The following is a 13631-nucleotide window of genomic DNA, read 5'->3' on the forward strand; positions in this document are numbered from 1 at the left end:
AGAAACTTTAAGAAGCAGCAGACTACAAAAGTTCGTTCTCCATTTTGGTGCAGTTTCAAGATTCCCCCCCCACCACACACACTTCAAAGTTCTCTCTTACCTCCCCTCCCTTCAGTAATTGCAATTTTGTTTATTAAAAATTTACATTTAATTCCTTGAGAACTGTTTTCTGCTATCTTTCCAAATGCCAAGAGCCACAAATCCGAGCCATAAGACTTCAAAGTGAAATCTACACACTTCAATTTCTGTACGTGTTCAAAAACCAGATTCAATTCATTTCAAAGATCAACATTTTTTGATCTTTTAAACTCAAATAACATAGTTATTTCTTACTGCAGCGACATTCTTATTTTTTAATGCTGCGATTGACTCAACACCAGCGGATGGTACAAACATGCACCTTGTCTGAAAAGAAGCTAAAAGATCTTACCAGCCAAGAGGTGGTGTTATCTGTCCAACCCCCCCTGGAGACAAGGGATAGAAGGTAGGGATATCAGGAGCTGGAGGATGCCTGGACATGCCTGTTAAAGAGTACAGAAGAATGAGTGACTCTTACCTTACTGCAAATGCAAGTTACCATTCACAGCTAACATAGCCAACACTATGATGGAATTAGTGCTCTCAGTGAGAAATAATCACTTGTTTGGTCACTGTTAAAGGCCACTCATGCCACCTTTTAAATAATAAATAAGTATTGCAATTCAAATTGAAATACTGGGGGGAAAATAAGTGGAACAGCACAATAAATGTCTGGACTAAGGACCTGCACAAGTTCAGATTTCCTGTCAGGTGCAATAGGCAAAACTGTCCTCTAAATAGTTCTACCAAACCCAGCAGAATCCTGAGGAGCTCCTCCAACAAACAGCACGAAGCAAGACAAACTAGAATAAAAATAAAGCATTGTCGGAGGCAGCACAGCAGAGCTATTAGATTAGGTAAATTGCTACTTGCACGTTTTCGCTGGTTCCCTTATGGATTCACTGATTTTGGAAACTTGGTACCACAGAGGATCAGTGGTTAATTAAGAATCATTTTCAGGCCTGTAATGGTCACACTTGATATGATTCATTTGGCTTCCAATTGTCACTCCAGCTCCAACTAAGCTCTTCATCAAGTTGACTCCTGTGGGTTCCAAGGTCAATCTGTTTTGCACTGGTAGTATTTCATGGAAAAATAAAGGGTCCCATCAGAAACATTCCATTAGCTCACATTCCCCAGAACACAGAGTCCTACAATTGTAAGAATCACCTCAAGATTAAAGCTAATCCTGGTCCCAAAAGGGCCTCTGGTCTCCATTCTTCACCTCAAACTCACGCCCCCAGGAGACATGGAATTACAGTTGCAGAGGCCTCAAAGAACATTGGTTTATTTAAATATGTTTGGGGAAGAGGAGACTGAAGCAGAAGGAAGTGTTAAGTAGACTTCACATGTTAAATCAGCTGCTTTAAAAGGGTATTAAATATTTATGTAGTGACACTCCAAAGGCCTGAGATTGAGTGTGTGCTACCTTGAGACTTGGTTTTATAGATTGACACAACTGATTCCTTCCCACCCCACCCCATAGCTTGCATTTAAATCTTCTGAATTTAATTAAATGAATTAAGGAATATCTTTCGGGATCATGTACCGGAAAGGATAGAAAATAACACTGGCTTTTACTACAAATTCTGCCTTTTTTGGTGCCTCAAAAACTAAGTTGCCAGGCTTAGGACCACAGCCTAAGGCTCAAATCTCTGGCCAGTTGTCTTTTCAGAGCTGTAAAACGGTTGGTGGCTGACAGGAGAGAGCATTTTACGTATTCCAGGATTTTTAACAGCACACACTCTTTCTGAGCGGTTAGAAAAGGGTGAAAAAGAAGAAGCTCCCATCTTTGGTGAAAGCTGATGCTCCTGAGGAGCAGTGACACGACCCTGCCCCTACCCAGTCAAGCTGTGTGTGAAGAGCTGGGCTGCTGTTCCTTTCCCAAAATGCACATTTCTGACCCACAGTGAGGATGCTGTGCTCTCTGGTGTGGGGGACAAACTTCAGGGCTCTTACAGAGGCCTCAAAACTTCAGGCCTCTTACCAGCTACCTGATGCCCAGAAGGAAAATGTGAAGCAGCCCCACAGCCAACATTATCCGAAGCCAGATTTGCTCTCAGGGGGGTTAAAAGTAATAAAGACAAAAGAGAAGAATAAACTGACTGCCTATGGAAAGGTGGTAGCCATGTGTCCATCAAGAAGTACCCATGGTGAAAGAAGTGATGCTGGGGGTGAGCTGCTGTGGGACCCCCAGCATTGGGGCTGGGGCAGCGAGGCAGCATCTTGCTCCAACCCCACACTGGGAGGCGAGGACAGAAACAATGGTCGGAGGCATTTGGCAGAGGACCTGAGGGAAAATATTCCCTCAGCAGCAACAGCATGGACCACTTCACTGCGGCTGCTGTGACACGCTGGTGGTGCTGGGATGGGAGCATGGGAAGACCACACACATCAAGAAGACCATCGCAGCAAAAAAAAAAAAGAAAAAGCAGAAGCCTCCGGCCTGCATTGTCCGTCGGCATCTTTGCCAGACGCTAAGAGGAGGAATCAAGAGCCTGTTTGGAAATATCAGAGCTCTACATGAGAGATGGGCTGGGCAGAGAGAGAGCAAAACAAGGAGGACAGTCAGTAAGCACAAACGAGGCCTCCTGGTTGGGTCTGCAGGAGATGAGGAGGAAAATTATGCCCCATCGTTCAATAAGCCAAAACCTCCTGTGCTCACAAGCTACAGCTGCGGGGTGCAAATCCCATAGTCTAACACACACAGCACCCACGAGGCTTCAAGGAACGACCACCAGTGTCCTCCTCCTGGGCACTCACATGAAGAAGGAAGACAAATGAGGACATGAGGTTTCTATTTGCTTCATCTTCTCTGAAAAAAGAATTATACATCCATCTGCAGGCTGGAGTAAAGGAAAATAACCACGTCTATGGTATTTTCTGGAGGTAGCCCATATTATTATCAGCATAGCAAGGCCAACATGAAAACAAGGCGGAAGGCCAGAACTAAAACAGCCTCTCATTGGGTGATGGTGGTTAGACTACAGTTATGCCAACTATTATATAGAAGAACACAAAATGCAATTTTGATTTAAAAAAAGAAAAGGTTTTGATAACAGCTGAACCAAAGAGCTTTTCCCCAGTTTTTGGGATAGCGGGGGATGACTGCTGTTTCTGTGTCTGCATGCTGCAAGCCTCAGGCACAACAGGGGGTGGTGAGGACTGGCTGCTGCTTATTGAGATTTTAAAAGGCTCTGACGAGTAAAACAAGCCAGAATTATCACATTAGGAAGAGCACAAAGATTTAAACAGCCAAGCAAAATACCAGCATCGTGGCAGAGCGGAAAGTGGGCAAGCATGGTGGGAACCTTCCCTCCAAAACATGAAAAGCAAAGCCCCCCAGCAGCATGCGCTCACCTTGCTTGGAGCTGACGTCGGAGGGGATGTGAGATGGGTGGGAGCCCGGGGAAAAGTGCTCATCGCTGTAGGTGATAAGAGGGGTGAGGGGGTGAACTGCGTGAGAAGGCTGTACCACTGGCACCTTGTTGGACTGCAAGAGAAGGGAAAACAGCGTTAGTGATGTGTGGCTTCCAAAATACAGTTTCTACATATTGCTATGACTGAAGGTAAAAGAGGTTGGCAATGACGTTTCTGGAGAGGCCATTTGGGAAGGAGGCTGCTGACCACCCTCCGGACAGCTGCAAAGCTTTGCCACCTCACCCAGGGAGGGACCAAAGCGCTGAAAACACCCAGTGGGGCCCCGAAGCGGGTATTGCCAGCCAATGTTCCCACAAACCGCCCTCGTGAATCAAGCCTGCAAGGCAGTGGGGCTCCTCCATGCCAATGCGGTGCTTCTGTGGTAGTGCTGCATGAGACAAAAGTCGCTGTTCCCACAGCAGGATGAACCGCAGCAACGATCCCAGCACTGAGAGGCACTCCTCATTTCCATCCTGCCACCCTTCCCCTTGGCTAAAACAATTATGCCACAAACAGATTTTTAATAAAATAAAAAAAAGAAGGGAAAAAAAGAAAAAAAAAAAAAAGAAAAAGAAAAAAAAGCAATAGGCCTTCAGAGAAAACCGCTGATAAATCTCAGCGAGGACAGCCTGTCAAGCACTGTGAATTAACAGAAGAGGGAAAAAAAAAATCATTTAGGAACCCAATGAAATTAATTTTGAGTCTCAGTATTCAAATCCTGGCACGAATAGACGTAGTGACAATGCTCCAACTCCACACCAAGGATTTCTCTGGACTTCTAAAACCAGGAGGGCTATTCAATGGACAGCTCAATTTATTGTTAAGGCCGGTAGAAGCAGACGAAGAAGGAGCAAATGGGAAGCAGTGCCGCATTTTCTGCTTTCCTTGTTTCCAGAGCACCACCTTAAGGAACTTGCATTAGCAGGCAGTATCTTCTTAATGTCTGACCTATCCCTCCAGTCATATAGCTCAGAATCTGGTGCCATGAATTTTTGCTAAATTATGCTATCCTTGCTCTCCTCTTAATTTTACGGTTTTCAACACAGATTTGCTTTCCTGTGGGAAAGAGATAAGAACCTGAGGATTTTAATTTAAGCTTTGGCCTTGTCTTATATTTTGCAAGATGGAGAGAGAAAGCGGCACTGGTAGGTGTTTTAAAGCCAACAAGCATTAGGTCCGTTTTTGCGACCAAATAATAAAAGCAATATGAATTCTCAATAATATGTAAGAGTTCGGTTGTAAAGGCGATAGCGCGGGCTGCTGTTCATCGTCCCAATCTGTGTACATGCAACCAAAACAGACGCCAACAAATTTCAGCTGATTTACAGATCAGGCCTCAGTCTTTAGCTGTGAGACTCACGGGCCAGCCCACCATTCAGCAATTACTTTATCAACAACAAACTGTGCATTATGAATAACGATCAAGGAATAGATGTATTTAGGTCACACACACAGCTGCTAATCAGCATTAATTTCTCAAATTTTAGTAATTAACATTTTGTATTATATTGGCTGTAATCGTCACGCATGCCCATGCTATCAGGGTTGTTTGCTTTCAGCAGTCTCCTGTTTGTCCTCGCAGTAAGCCAATTCAGGCACCCCTCGCTCCCCAGCATCTAGCACATTTGGTTTTATTTTCTACTTCTCGGCACCTTATCCCCTAAGCCCGCGGCTGTGGTTTTCAACGGGTGAGGGAACCGTGAGAAGTGAGGAGAAAAGCAAACCGCTTGTCAGCGGGCTTAAAATTAACTCAGAAAGGGGCTGCGTCTCCATCAGCAGCATTGGGGGTCTGCAGAGCCAGAGACTGTGAAATAAAATAAAACAATGATAACAATGGGAGCACTCCAGTCTGGGCCAGAAAGGCCCACTGACTTATTTTTAAAAGCCCCACGGATTCCATCAGGGCTGATCTCACACCTGCCCTTACAAGCCAGCCCAAGCAGGCAATCTGCCTGTTGATGTCCGCTCTTTCCTTGTTGTTTGTTTTTTTTCTCTCCAGGCTTTGCCACCCCAGAAGCTTTTTCATGGCTGATCGTTATGGCCAAAATCCTACACGAGGCTCATGTATGAGAAGGAGCTATTAGCTTTCTCCTGCTGAAATCCACTAAGCTGTGTTTTCTTTGTCAGTGGGCTTCCTCCTGCTCCCACAAGCAACCATGCACCAAAACGTAACAATTCAGTGCATGCTGGTACCTAAAGCAGCCTACAGAAACACTGCAGAGCAGCTGAGGATGCAATCTGATGTCCAGAGCAGTCTGAAGAAGTCACACACCTCTCCAAAAGGGGCCTAACACTAAAGGCCTTTACTCAGCTCTGAGTGCAACCCTCCTCACGTGCCCCAGAAAGGAAAGTGAGAACGTGCAGATACGCTCAAGATCTGCAATTCTGGAAACGAAACAAATCAAAACAAAACAAAACAAGGTGTTCTCATCTTGGAGGTTGAGAACCTGTTGGTGTATGAACCCAAAGACCTTGTGTTATACACTGAGGCACCTCACCACGGTTTTCTCTCATTTCTGAAATGCTTCTGAAGAAATGTGAGGAAAAAAAAAAGAAAAAAAAAAAAAAAAAAAGAATTAAAAAGCTCCCACCCAGCTCCCCAAACATCTAGCTAAAAGCTGTAAGGTATCCTATATGCAACAAGTGTGCAAAAACTATAAAAAGCCTTAGCCAGCCATGGCAAAAATGCCTGTGGGTCAGCACTGGGCAGGCAGGCTGCAGCAGGGACCATTTGTTCCAGCTGGTGTGCAGGAGATGGAGTGAGCAGCCCTGCCAGCCATGCAGAGCCAAGCAGGCGGCTGTGCTGCTGGTGGTGGGGCACGTAGCCTATGTCCTATGTGGCCACTGTCGCACCTCACTGCTGCTCCCATTATCAGGTTGTCCCAGCAAAAGAGTGCTCCAGCCCCAGCCTGAAGGTAGAACAAAAGGCTGAAAGCAACACCCGAAACAGCTCTGTTCTTTCTTATTCTTGTTTTTAACATTGATCTGCCTCTAAAATGATCCCAAATGCCCACAGCTCCTTACTTCTCCTCTGCTGTCAACAAGTTATGTGTTGGGTACAGGAACTGGCAGACGGTCTTCTCAATTCAAGCTAAAATAGCCAAATTAAAACAAACAAACAAAAAAACACCAAAGAAAACCCCACCAAAAACAATACAAAGAAACAAAGCGACAAAAATTCTTAAGGCAGGAGGCAAGCAGATCCACGTGGCCAAATGTACACATTCCTTTTTCTTCCTGAAAAGGAGGGCTTCAGGTTTTTGATAGCAGACATTAAATTGAGAGAAGAAAACACAACAGCAGATAGCTCTGTCAAACACCCAACAACAGAAAATGCAACCCTTTCCACTTCTGCTACAGCAGTACCAGAGGACCAATTACTTGCTGGAGGATTTGGGGATACCTTGGCCTGGAAAAAAAACAAGGAAAATCTGTGCATTTCGTAGCCTATTTAATTTCTTTTTTCTAGGGCCCTGTAATCAATCTTAGACAGAAGGACTTATCAAACGCAGAGATGGAAGTTTCAGTTGCTGTCTCAAAATAGCGATAGCATTTTAATGGCTAAACTGACTTTGGGTTTATGCCTTTGATGACCAGCTGTTGCAACAGAAATGCAAGAGCAAGAAGAGGATGGCTTGGGAGCAGTGCGAAAACCAGGCCTATGTCAGAAGACGTGCCGTCATGGGCAGGCACTGGAAGTGGAAGGTGTTCTGGCCAGAATTTATTACTCGTAGATGAAACAGATAATCAATGCCAGCAATACTGCAACTTGCCACCTTCCTGGGAGCTGTCGTACAATCTCTTTCTGTGAATAACTCTGCAGAGGAGCAGCAAGCTTGATACAGAGAGGTCGGATTCTTCCCCTCCACCCCAAACCACTTATTTACAGCAAATAGTGTTAGCTATAAAGCCAGCCCCCTTCTAATCTCCTGACTGAAGAGTCTGCTTTGTGTTTAATTTTAAAAACCTTCTCCAACTAAAAGACATTTCAGAAGAGCAAATGAGATAGCAGGTATGGAGGTAGTGATCTGCAGCCTTGCTTCCAGCATCACCTGAAAGCACCACCTGAATCACCCCCTTGGTAAGAGGGGCTAAGCAATATTCTGATCTACAGAAGACAAATAAAAGAGTCGGTATTTTTGCTCTGCTTCCAGCTCATCATTGGGGGAGTATTTATGTTGCTGATCCTTCCTGTTTTGTGAACAAGGAGGATGACGGTCATGGTACTCAACCCACTAAGGTGGTAAAGTGAAGCCATGCATCCCAGTGATGCTGGGCTCTTTTTTGGACAGGAGCTTGCACTGCTTAGAGCACAAAGCATCACACCTGGAAATGCAGGCAGTTGTACAGGGTTGCCCACGGACAAAGGGCAAACTGCTCTGCTTAAAGTCCAAAGTGTCGGAATGCAATGAAAACCCAAGTACGGAAGCCAGGGGAGTGCTGCAAAGACAAGAGTGAATGGGATTTGATAAAGCCTGGGATAAGGATCTATCTAGATGCATTATAATCAGTGACCTGATTCAGGTTAATTGTGACACTGGTGTGAAAACTAATAGTTTCTCTACATTCTTCTGGCAACTTTATTTTTTCAACCCTTTCCATTTTGGAAATCGATACAGCACAACTCTGACTGCTTTTTGCTGAAAAGTTGTAATGAACAGTTGAGTTCCCTCAAGACAGCTTTAAAAACACGGCTGTTGAATCTCTGACAGAAACATGCTTTATTTCAAGTGTTCATTAAGCACCGCCATTAAGTGAGTGATTAAAGCACACCCAGCATTAAAATAACTTGATTAGAAATCCCTTGCTATCTCAGTTTTCTTCTCTCTCGCGACTTCTTAATTTGTTTGTTCTCACCTGCCTTGGAAGGCTGTCGGGAGACTCAAGGTGCTGCAGCACTGCACGGGGAGCCGGTGCTCATGGAGAGGACAGCCCTGCTGTTATTTGCAGGCTGCCAGTGCACATGTGTACAGATTATGCCTAACGTCGCACGGCCCATTAGTTTCAGAAATACTCGCTAACGACTGATAGGGCATGAAATCACCAGCAAAGCCGCAGACTCGCTTGGAAAGCTTTTGCTGTTAAAACATTTTGTGATGTTTGATTTCATTCTCCAGCGTAGCAGTGAGGTCTCTCTCATAGTCACTGGTTCCCAGCAAATGCTGCCCAACTTCACAGGCCAGTGCTCATTCTGAGCTCCCGTTCCCACACGATGGTCATTCAATTTTGTCCACCCTGCATGGTTCCTCTTTTTCCTAATGTATATGGGTACAAAGAGACCCACACCAAAAATGCATTAATTTGTAGCAGCAAATCACATGCTCAGCAGCAGCAAGCGTACCTCTTCCACTAAATATGCCCTAAGTAAACTGAACCACCAAAAAGACATTTTTTCCCATCATTTTCCACTGTTCATAGCCCTCTCCATCCTCGGCTGGCCCAGGTGAACACAAGCGCTGTGATGTTTCCACAGAGCTGACACCATGCTCTTGCACAAGCTTTGGTCTGAAGCTCAACACAGGCAGTCCTCTGCATCCTCCAGCACCCAAAGTGAGCTTGGAAAACTTTTAGTAAACTAGACACCACCAACTGGATGAACACATGAACTTGGTGTGGGAGTGAGCGGCCAGAGGGCAGCCCTGAGGGCTGGTGCTCCCGCTGGGGCCATGATGTGCGTCACAGGATGAGGCGACTCTTCCTCACTGGCTTCTTTGCATCCCACAGGATGCAGGCCAAGGCTCCTGGTGTGAGCCCGTAGAAAGCCCCATCCCGTGTTGCCGTGACTGACCAGGCAATGACTTTCAGTATGACACACGCAGTGGATGAAAAGTGCTTGAAATAAGACCACTCCCAAGTACATGTTTACATCAAGTCTGTATCACGGCCTACTCAATGCCATGTGCCATAATAGAGACCAAAAAGGCTGAAAATGTCTAACTTTTCTTTGAGTGGGGATTTTTAAAGAATAAATGCTCTTGCCTCTTGAAGGCAAGCACAAGGATTCAAAAGAGTTGTGGAAGCACCTGTCACACTTGTATGTGTGCAAGAGTTGCCTCACTGCACCTGAGTTTGCAGCAGAAGGTGTTGACTGGACAGTACCTGCTTACCTCCAGAACAGCAGAGTCTAAGCTGGACTGCCCACACTACCCAGTGTGACCAGCACTAGTGGAAGCACTCCTACCTCATTTGTCTTGTAAAAAATAGTGAATGCAAGAAAACAAGATGGAAATGGATGTGAAAACGGAGGAGTGGAGACTCTGACTACTTCAATGATGTTTCAGCTAGTCCTTGCATTGGGCAAGCTTCCTCCCCACATGGGCAAATTTTTGCTGTGGCTGACACTGCCTGACACTAAAGGTCCAGGAAGGGCTGTCCATACACTGTCACACAGTGAGGAGCTTCTGCCACTGGATTTTAGGGAGTTAAAGGCCTGGGGGCAGGCTGTATGCAGCTGGATTAACAGAGGGTCACCCAGCGTATGGAAGGGTACAAAGCAAGCACTGGAGGGGTCATTTTCTAAACTTTATGGCTCCCAGGCACTGGTGACCCTGTGTACCCACTGGAAAAAAGTTTTCAAGTAACTTCTCTGAGTCCAGCTAAACCGCATTAACAGATTTATCCAATAACATGCAAATTCAGGTTTTAATGAAAAGTCTTAAGTCACAGCTCTAAGTGATTTGGACTTTTCTGCTAATGGCATCTGCTAATGACCAAAGATTTAATGCATCAAGTCTTAGCATACATCAGCGCAAACAATATAACCATTTAGTGGAGGTAAAAAGTCATCTCATTAGACATCCATCACTGGATGTGGGCAAGATGGTCCAAAGGCTTAAAATAAAATATTCATTTTTAAACTGAGAAAAAAAAAAATCCCTAAAAACGTACAAATGATTAGGCCAAAAGTAGCAATCTGCTAAAGCTTCACTAGGATTGAAAATTCAAACAGCAACATATATCTGGAGGTAAAACGCATTTGCAAGTACTTAATTTCTGCAGTACTGTTCCACAGAAGGCAAAACCAATTTTAATAGGAATTAAAGCAATAGGGCCCTCCAGAAACAGGATGTCTCTGAGACAGGTCATTTGAACCATCAGTAGAAGGTCATAACAGAAAATATTTCTCTGCTGTACTTTGGAAGATGACCTCAGCACAAACAGAAGTGCTCAAAAACTACTAGCTTAATTTTCTGGATCAGTCCCACGAAGGATCATAACACCATGGAGACACAAAATTGTGAGTGTAGCTAGAAGTGTTAACGATCACAGTATACAGCACAGCATGAGCAGAGAACAACTGGGGTGAAGCACAAGTGTAAAGAAGCAGAGCTTCAAACACACATACTTTGTACAAACCAGGTACGGATGCTCAGCTGTGGATTCCAGGCCCAGGAACACCATGAGCCAACCAAGCAGGCTTTAAGGGATGTTCCTCTATTAGCAACGGTGCTAAGTCAGCCTCTGAGAGCCGCCAAAAGACAGTGTGACCCAAACATAGGTTCTCCAGACCCAAAATGTCTCTCCCACTGATGGCAGGGCTGGATCTCCTCCAACTTTGCTTTGGCCTCTGTGCTTGCCGCTGGGAAGGTGCCAGAGGGCTTAAAAATTGCTGCTGGTATGCACAATGCACGTGATGCCTTTTAAATCCTGCGTGGGATATTCCTGCCTGCTGCTAGACTTGATTTTTTTTATTATTATTATTATTATTTTTTTAAATTCAAGAGCTGCCCTTTAAAATTTAAAGTCACTCTTAAAAGAAAAAACAACACCCAACCCACAGCCCGAGCTTTGTGCAGCAGGCACCTACATCCTCATAAAAAGCCTGTGCTGCACTTTATAACATGGGTAAAAGTCTAAACATCATAAAAGAGAGCCTGAATTGCCAGACTGCCCGAGTTCCCCATAAATCACCCCTCCAGATGGTCCTACGGCTGCTCTCAGCACCCTGCCTGTGGCGAGGGGTCTGTCCCACAGTCACACCTCAAACCTGTGAACCTCCGACACTGTGCCAGAGTTACGTGTTATTTTTTACAAGAGAAACTTCTGAAGTTTACCACTGCCCCATTATTAGGGACAGTTTGATTTTCGTTGCAAGTTACACACCTCTGCACCTCAAAGCGTGGCAGAGGAAGAGGGTGACAACCATGCTTCTGTGGGATAACAGGCCAGTCAAACACCGAGAGAGCAACACCCTCTCACTGGAAGGTGCCATGGATGATTTTTCAGGTGCAGGATATTTCAGTGCACCATTTGTATCACTTTGTGTGATACACCAGGAGCCGACGCTGTGAGAAAAGCAGCTTCTTCAGTGCGGCACAGAGATGTGTCTTTTTCTCAGCATCAAGCTCCCTTGCGTTAACGTGGAGGAAGGAAACTCTGCTTCCTTCACAAAACAAAATCATAAAGAATAAAAGAAGAAAACCCACTCTCCTCTTCAGAAAACCCAGGCCAGGTGTTGGGTGCTCTCACCATCAAGCTGGGGCAGGGCTGGCTAATCTGTAGGCTGGCTTGTTAGTGAGATAAAGGATTTCAGGAGGTGTTGTGGGTTGGGGGAGTGCTGGTTGAGTGTGGCTCCTGCAGGAATGCCTGACCTTTCCTGGGGCTTTGATCATGCTGGCTTGCGGCGTGAGATAACGAGCCCTCTGCAGAATCCGGAGGTAATAAAAAAAGCAGCTTTGAGGCCTCGTGTTTTGGCAGTGAAATGCTTACCTGTGCTGCCAGCATGCTGCCTGATCCCCCTGCTCTGCTAGGGGGTATGCTGTGCTCCTGGAGGAATTTGGGCGAGGGGCTTCAGCTCTCACCTGGTTCCTCCCAGTTGAAGAGGGCAGTGGTGTGCCACTCTTACTGAGGGTGTGCACACGGAGATTCAAAAATGAGCACAGCCCCAGAAGCATTAGTGTGCAATTAAACCACAGGTAGGATAACAGGAGGAGAAACTGTGTATCTGAAACAAACAAGATGGTAAAACAGAGGACTGATCTGAAAGGGTTATTTTTTTCATCAGTTCCTCTCTGAATGCTTTACCCATATCTAAAGGACTATTTATTTATTTATTTGCTGAGGTTTGTTTGTTTGTTTGTTCTTAGTTGTTTTCTCAGGGCAGGGAACCTGAACAAGTCAGTGTACCACTGGGTCAACAAAGCATGAAAGACCTGAGCTCGGTGTGCTAAATTGGTGGGTGCTAATTAGCTCAGTCTTAAATACTTCCCCCTAATAAGCCTGTATAAGCACTGTATGAACCTGCATTGGGCTGCTCACCTGGAGAAGTTCTGACCCTCCAGGGTTGCTGCTCTCCTATGGGGCAGCTGTGCTGCACGCAGGGTTGGTGCTGCTTTGGCTCTGCAGTGCTCCCTAGCTGCAAACTGACTGGACTCAAACCCAATAAAATCTGGGTATGTTACCCTGTGTGTGTGGGGGGGGGGGAGGGGGGGAAGGTGGAAAGCAGTGCACTCAATGATCTTGTCTTCCTTGCAGGGGTTAGCTATGTAGATTTCAGATGCAAATTTTACTTTAGGGCAGGCTTTATGGTATTAGGAGTCTCTTCTTTAGCCTTCTGAAATTTCATATGTATACATGCTAGAGTTCTCTCATCTCTGTTAATTGGGTTTTGTGGAATTTTGAGGCCTGGGGGCCAGAGGGAGGGCTGCTGATTAAAGCACGCTGTGCAGAAGTGGATGCAGTGGTGTTGCACAATAGCAGGAGCAGCTCTGTTCCCCCAAGCTGCCTTCTTGTGTGCGCCCGGCGGGCTGGTGGAGCTCCTGTTTGCACACTCAGAAGTGCCTTGGCAGAAGGAGGAGTGCTGTTCTTTCCAGTCTCTCAGCCTTGCTTTTTCAGTTGTATACACTGGTTCTAGGGAATTTGATGTGGGTCTGCAGCTGTCTGTTGATTGTGTAGAGTCAACATCCTAGCCACCAATCTGACTGTGGTCACAAAGAGGGGCAACGGGAGCCTGCTTGCTGACCTACAACCTTCAGCACCACTAAGGAGGAACAAAAGGGTGCTGAGTCTCCTCCTGCATCCATGCCTGTTGGGATTTGTTGAGCTGCAGTTCCCAAATCAGTGGGCTGATGGGTGTGTGTCTGTGTGACCCCACAGCAGGGCACAGAAAGCTCCCTGCCTTGCTCCCAGCTGCA

General features: G+C 45.7%; 1 protein-coding gene across 4 annotated transcripts in view; it reads right to left on the minus strand.

Moving 5' to 3' along the window:
• LEF1 (lymphoid enhancer binding factor 1) overlaps positions 1-13631 on the minus strand; it is a 54408-nt gene that overhangs the window by 25031 nt on the left and 15746 nt on the right. For all 4 annotated transcript variants that reach the window (XM_072334627.1, XM_072334629.1, XM_072334626.1 and 1 more), the window contains exons 4-5: positions 3439-3571; positions 431-521 (exon numbers count right to left, since the gene is read on the minus strand). In XM_072334627.1, coding sequence (XP_072190728.1) covers positions 431-521; positions 3439-3571 — 224 coding nt within the window. The remainder of the gene's footprint in view (positions 1-430; positions 522-3438; positions 3572-13631) is intronic.

The sequence above is a fragment of the Excalfactoria chinensis genome, chromosome 4, assembly GCF_039878825.1.
Source record: "Excalfactoria chinensis isolate bCotChi1 chromosome 4, bCotChi1.hap2, whole genome shotgun sequence".
Classification (NCBI taxonomy): domain Eukaryota; kingdom Metazoa; phylum Chordata; class Aves; order Galliformes; family Phasianidae; genus Excalfactoria; species Excalfactoria chinensis.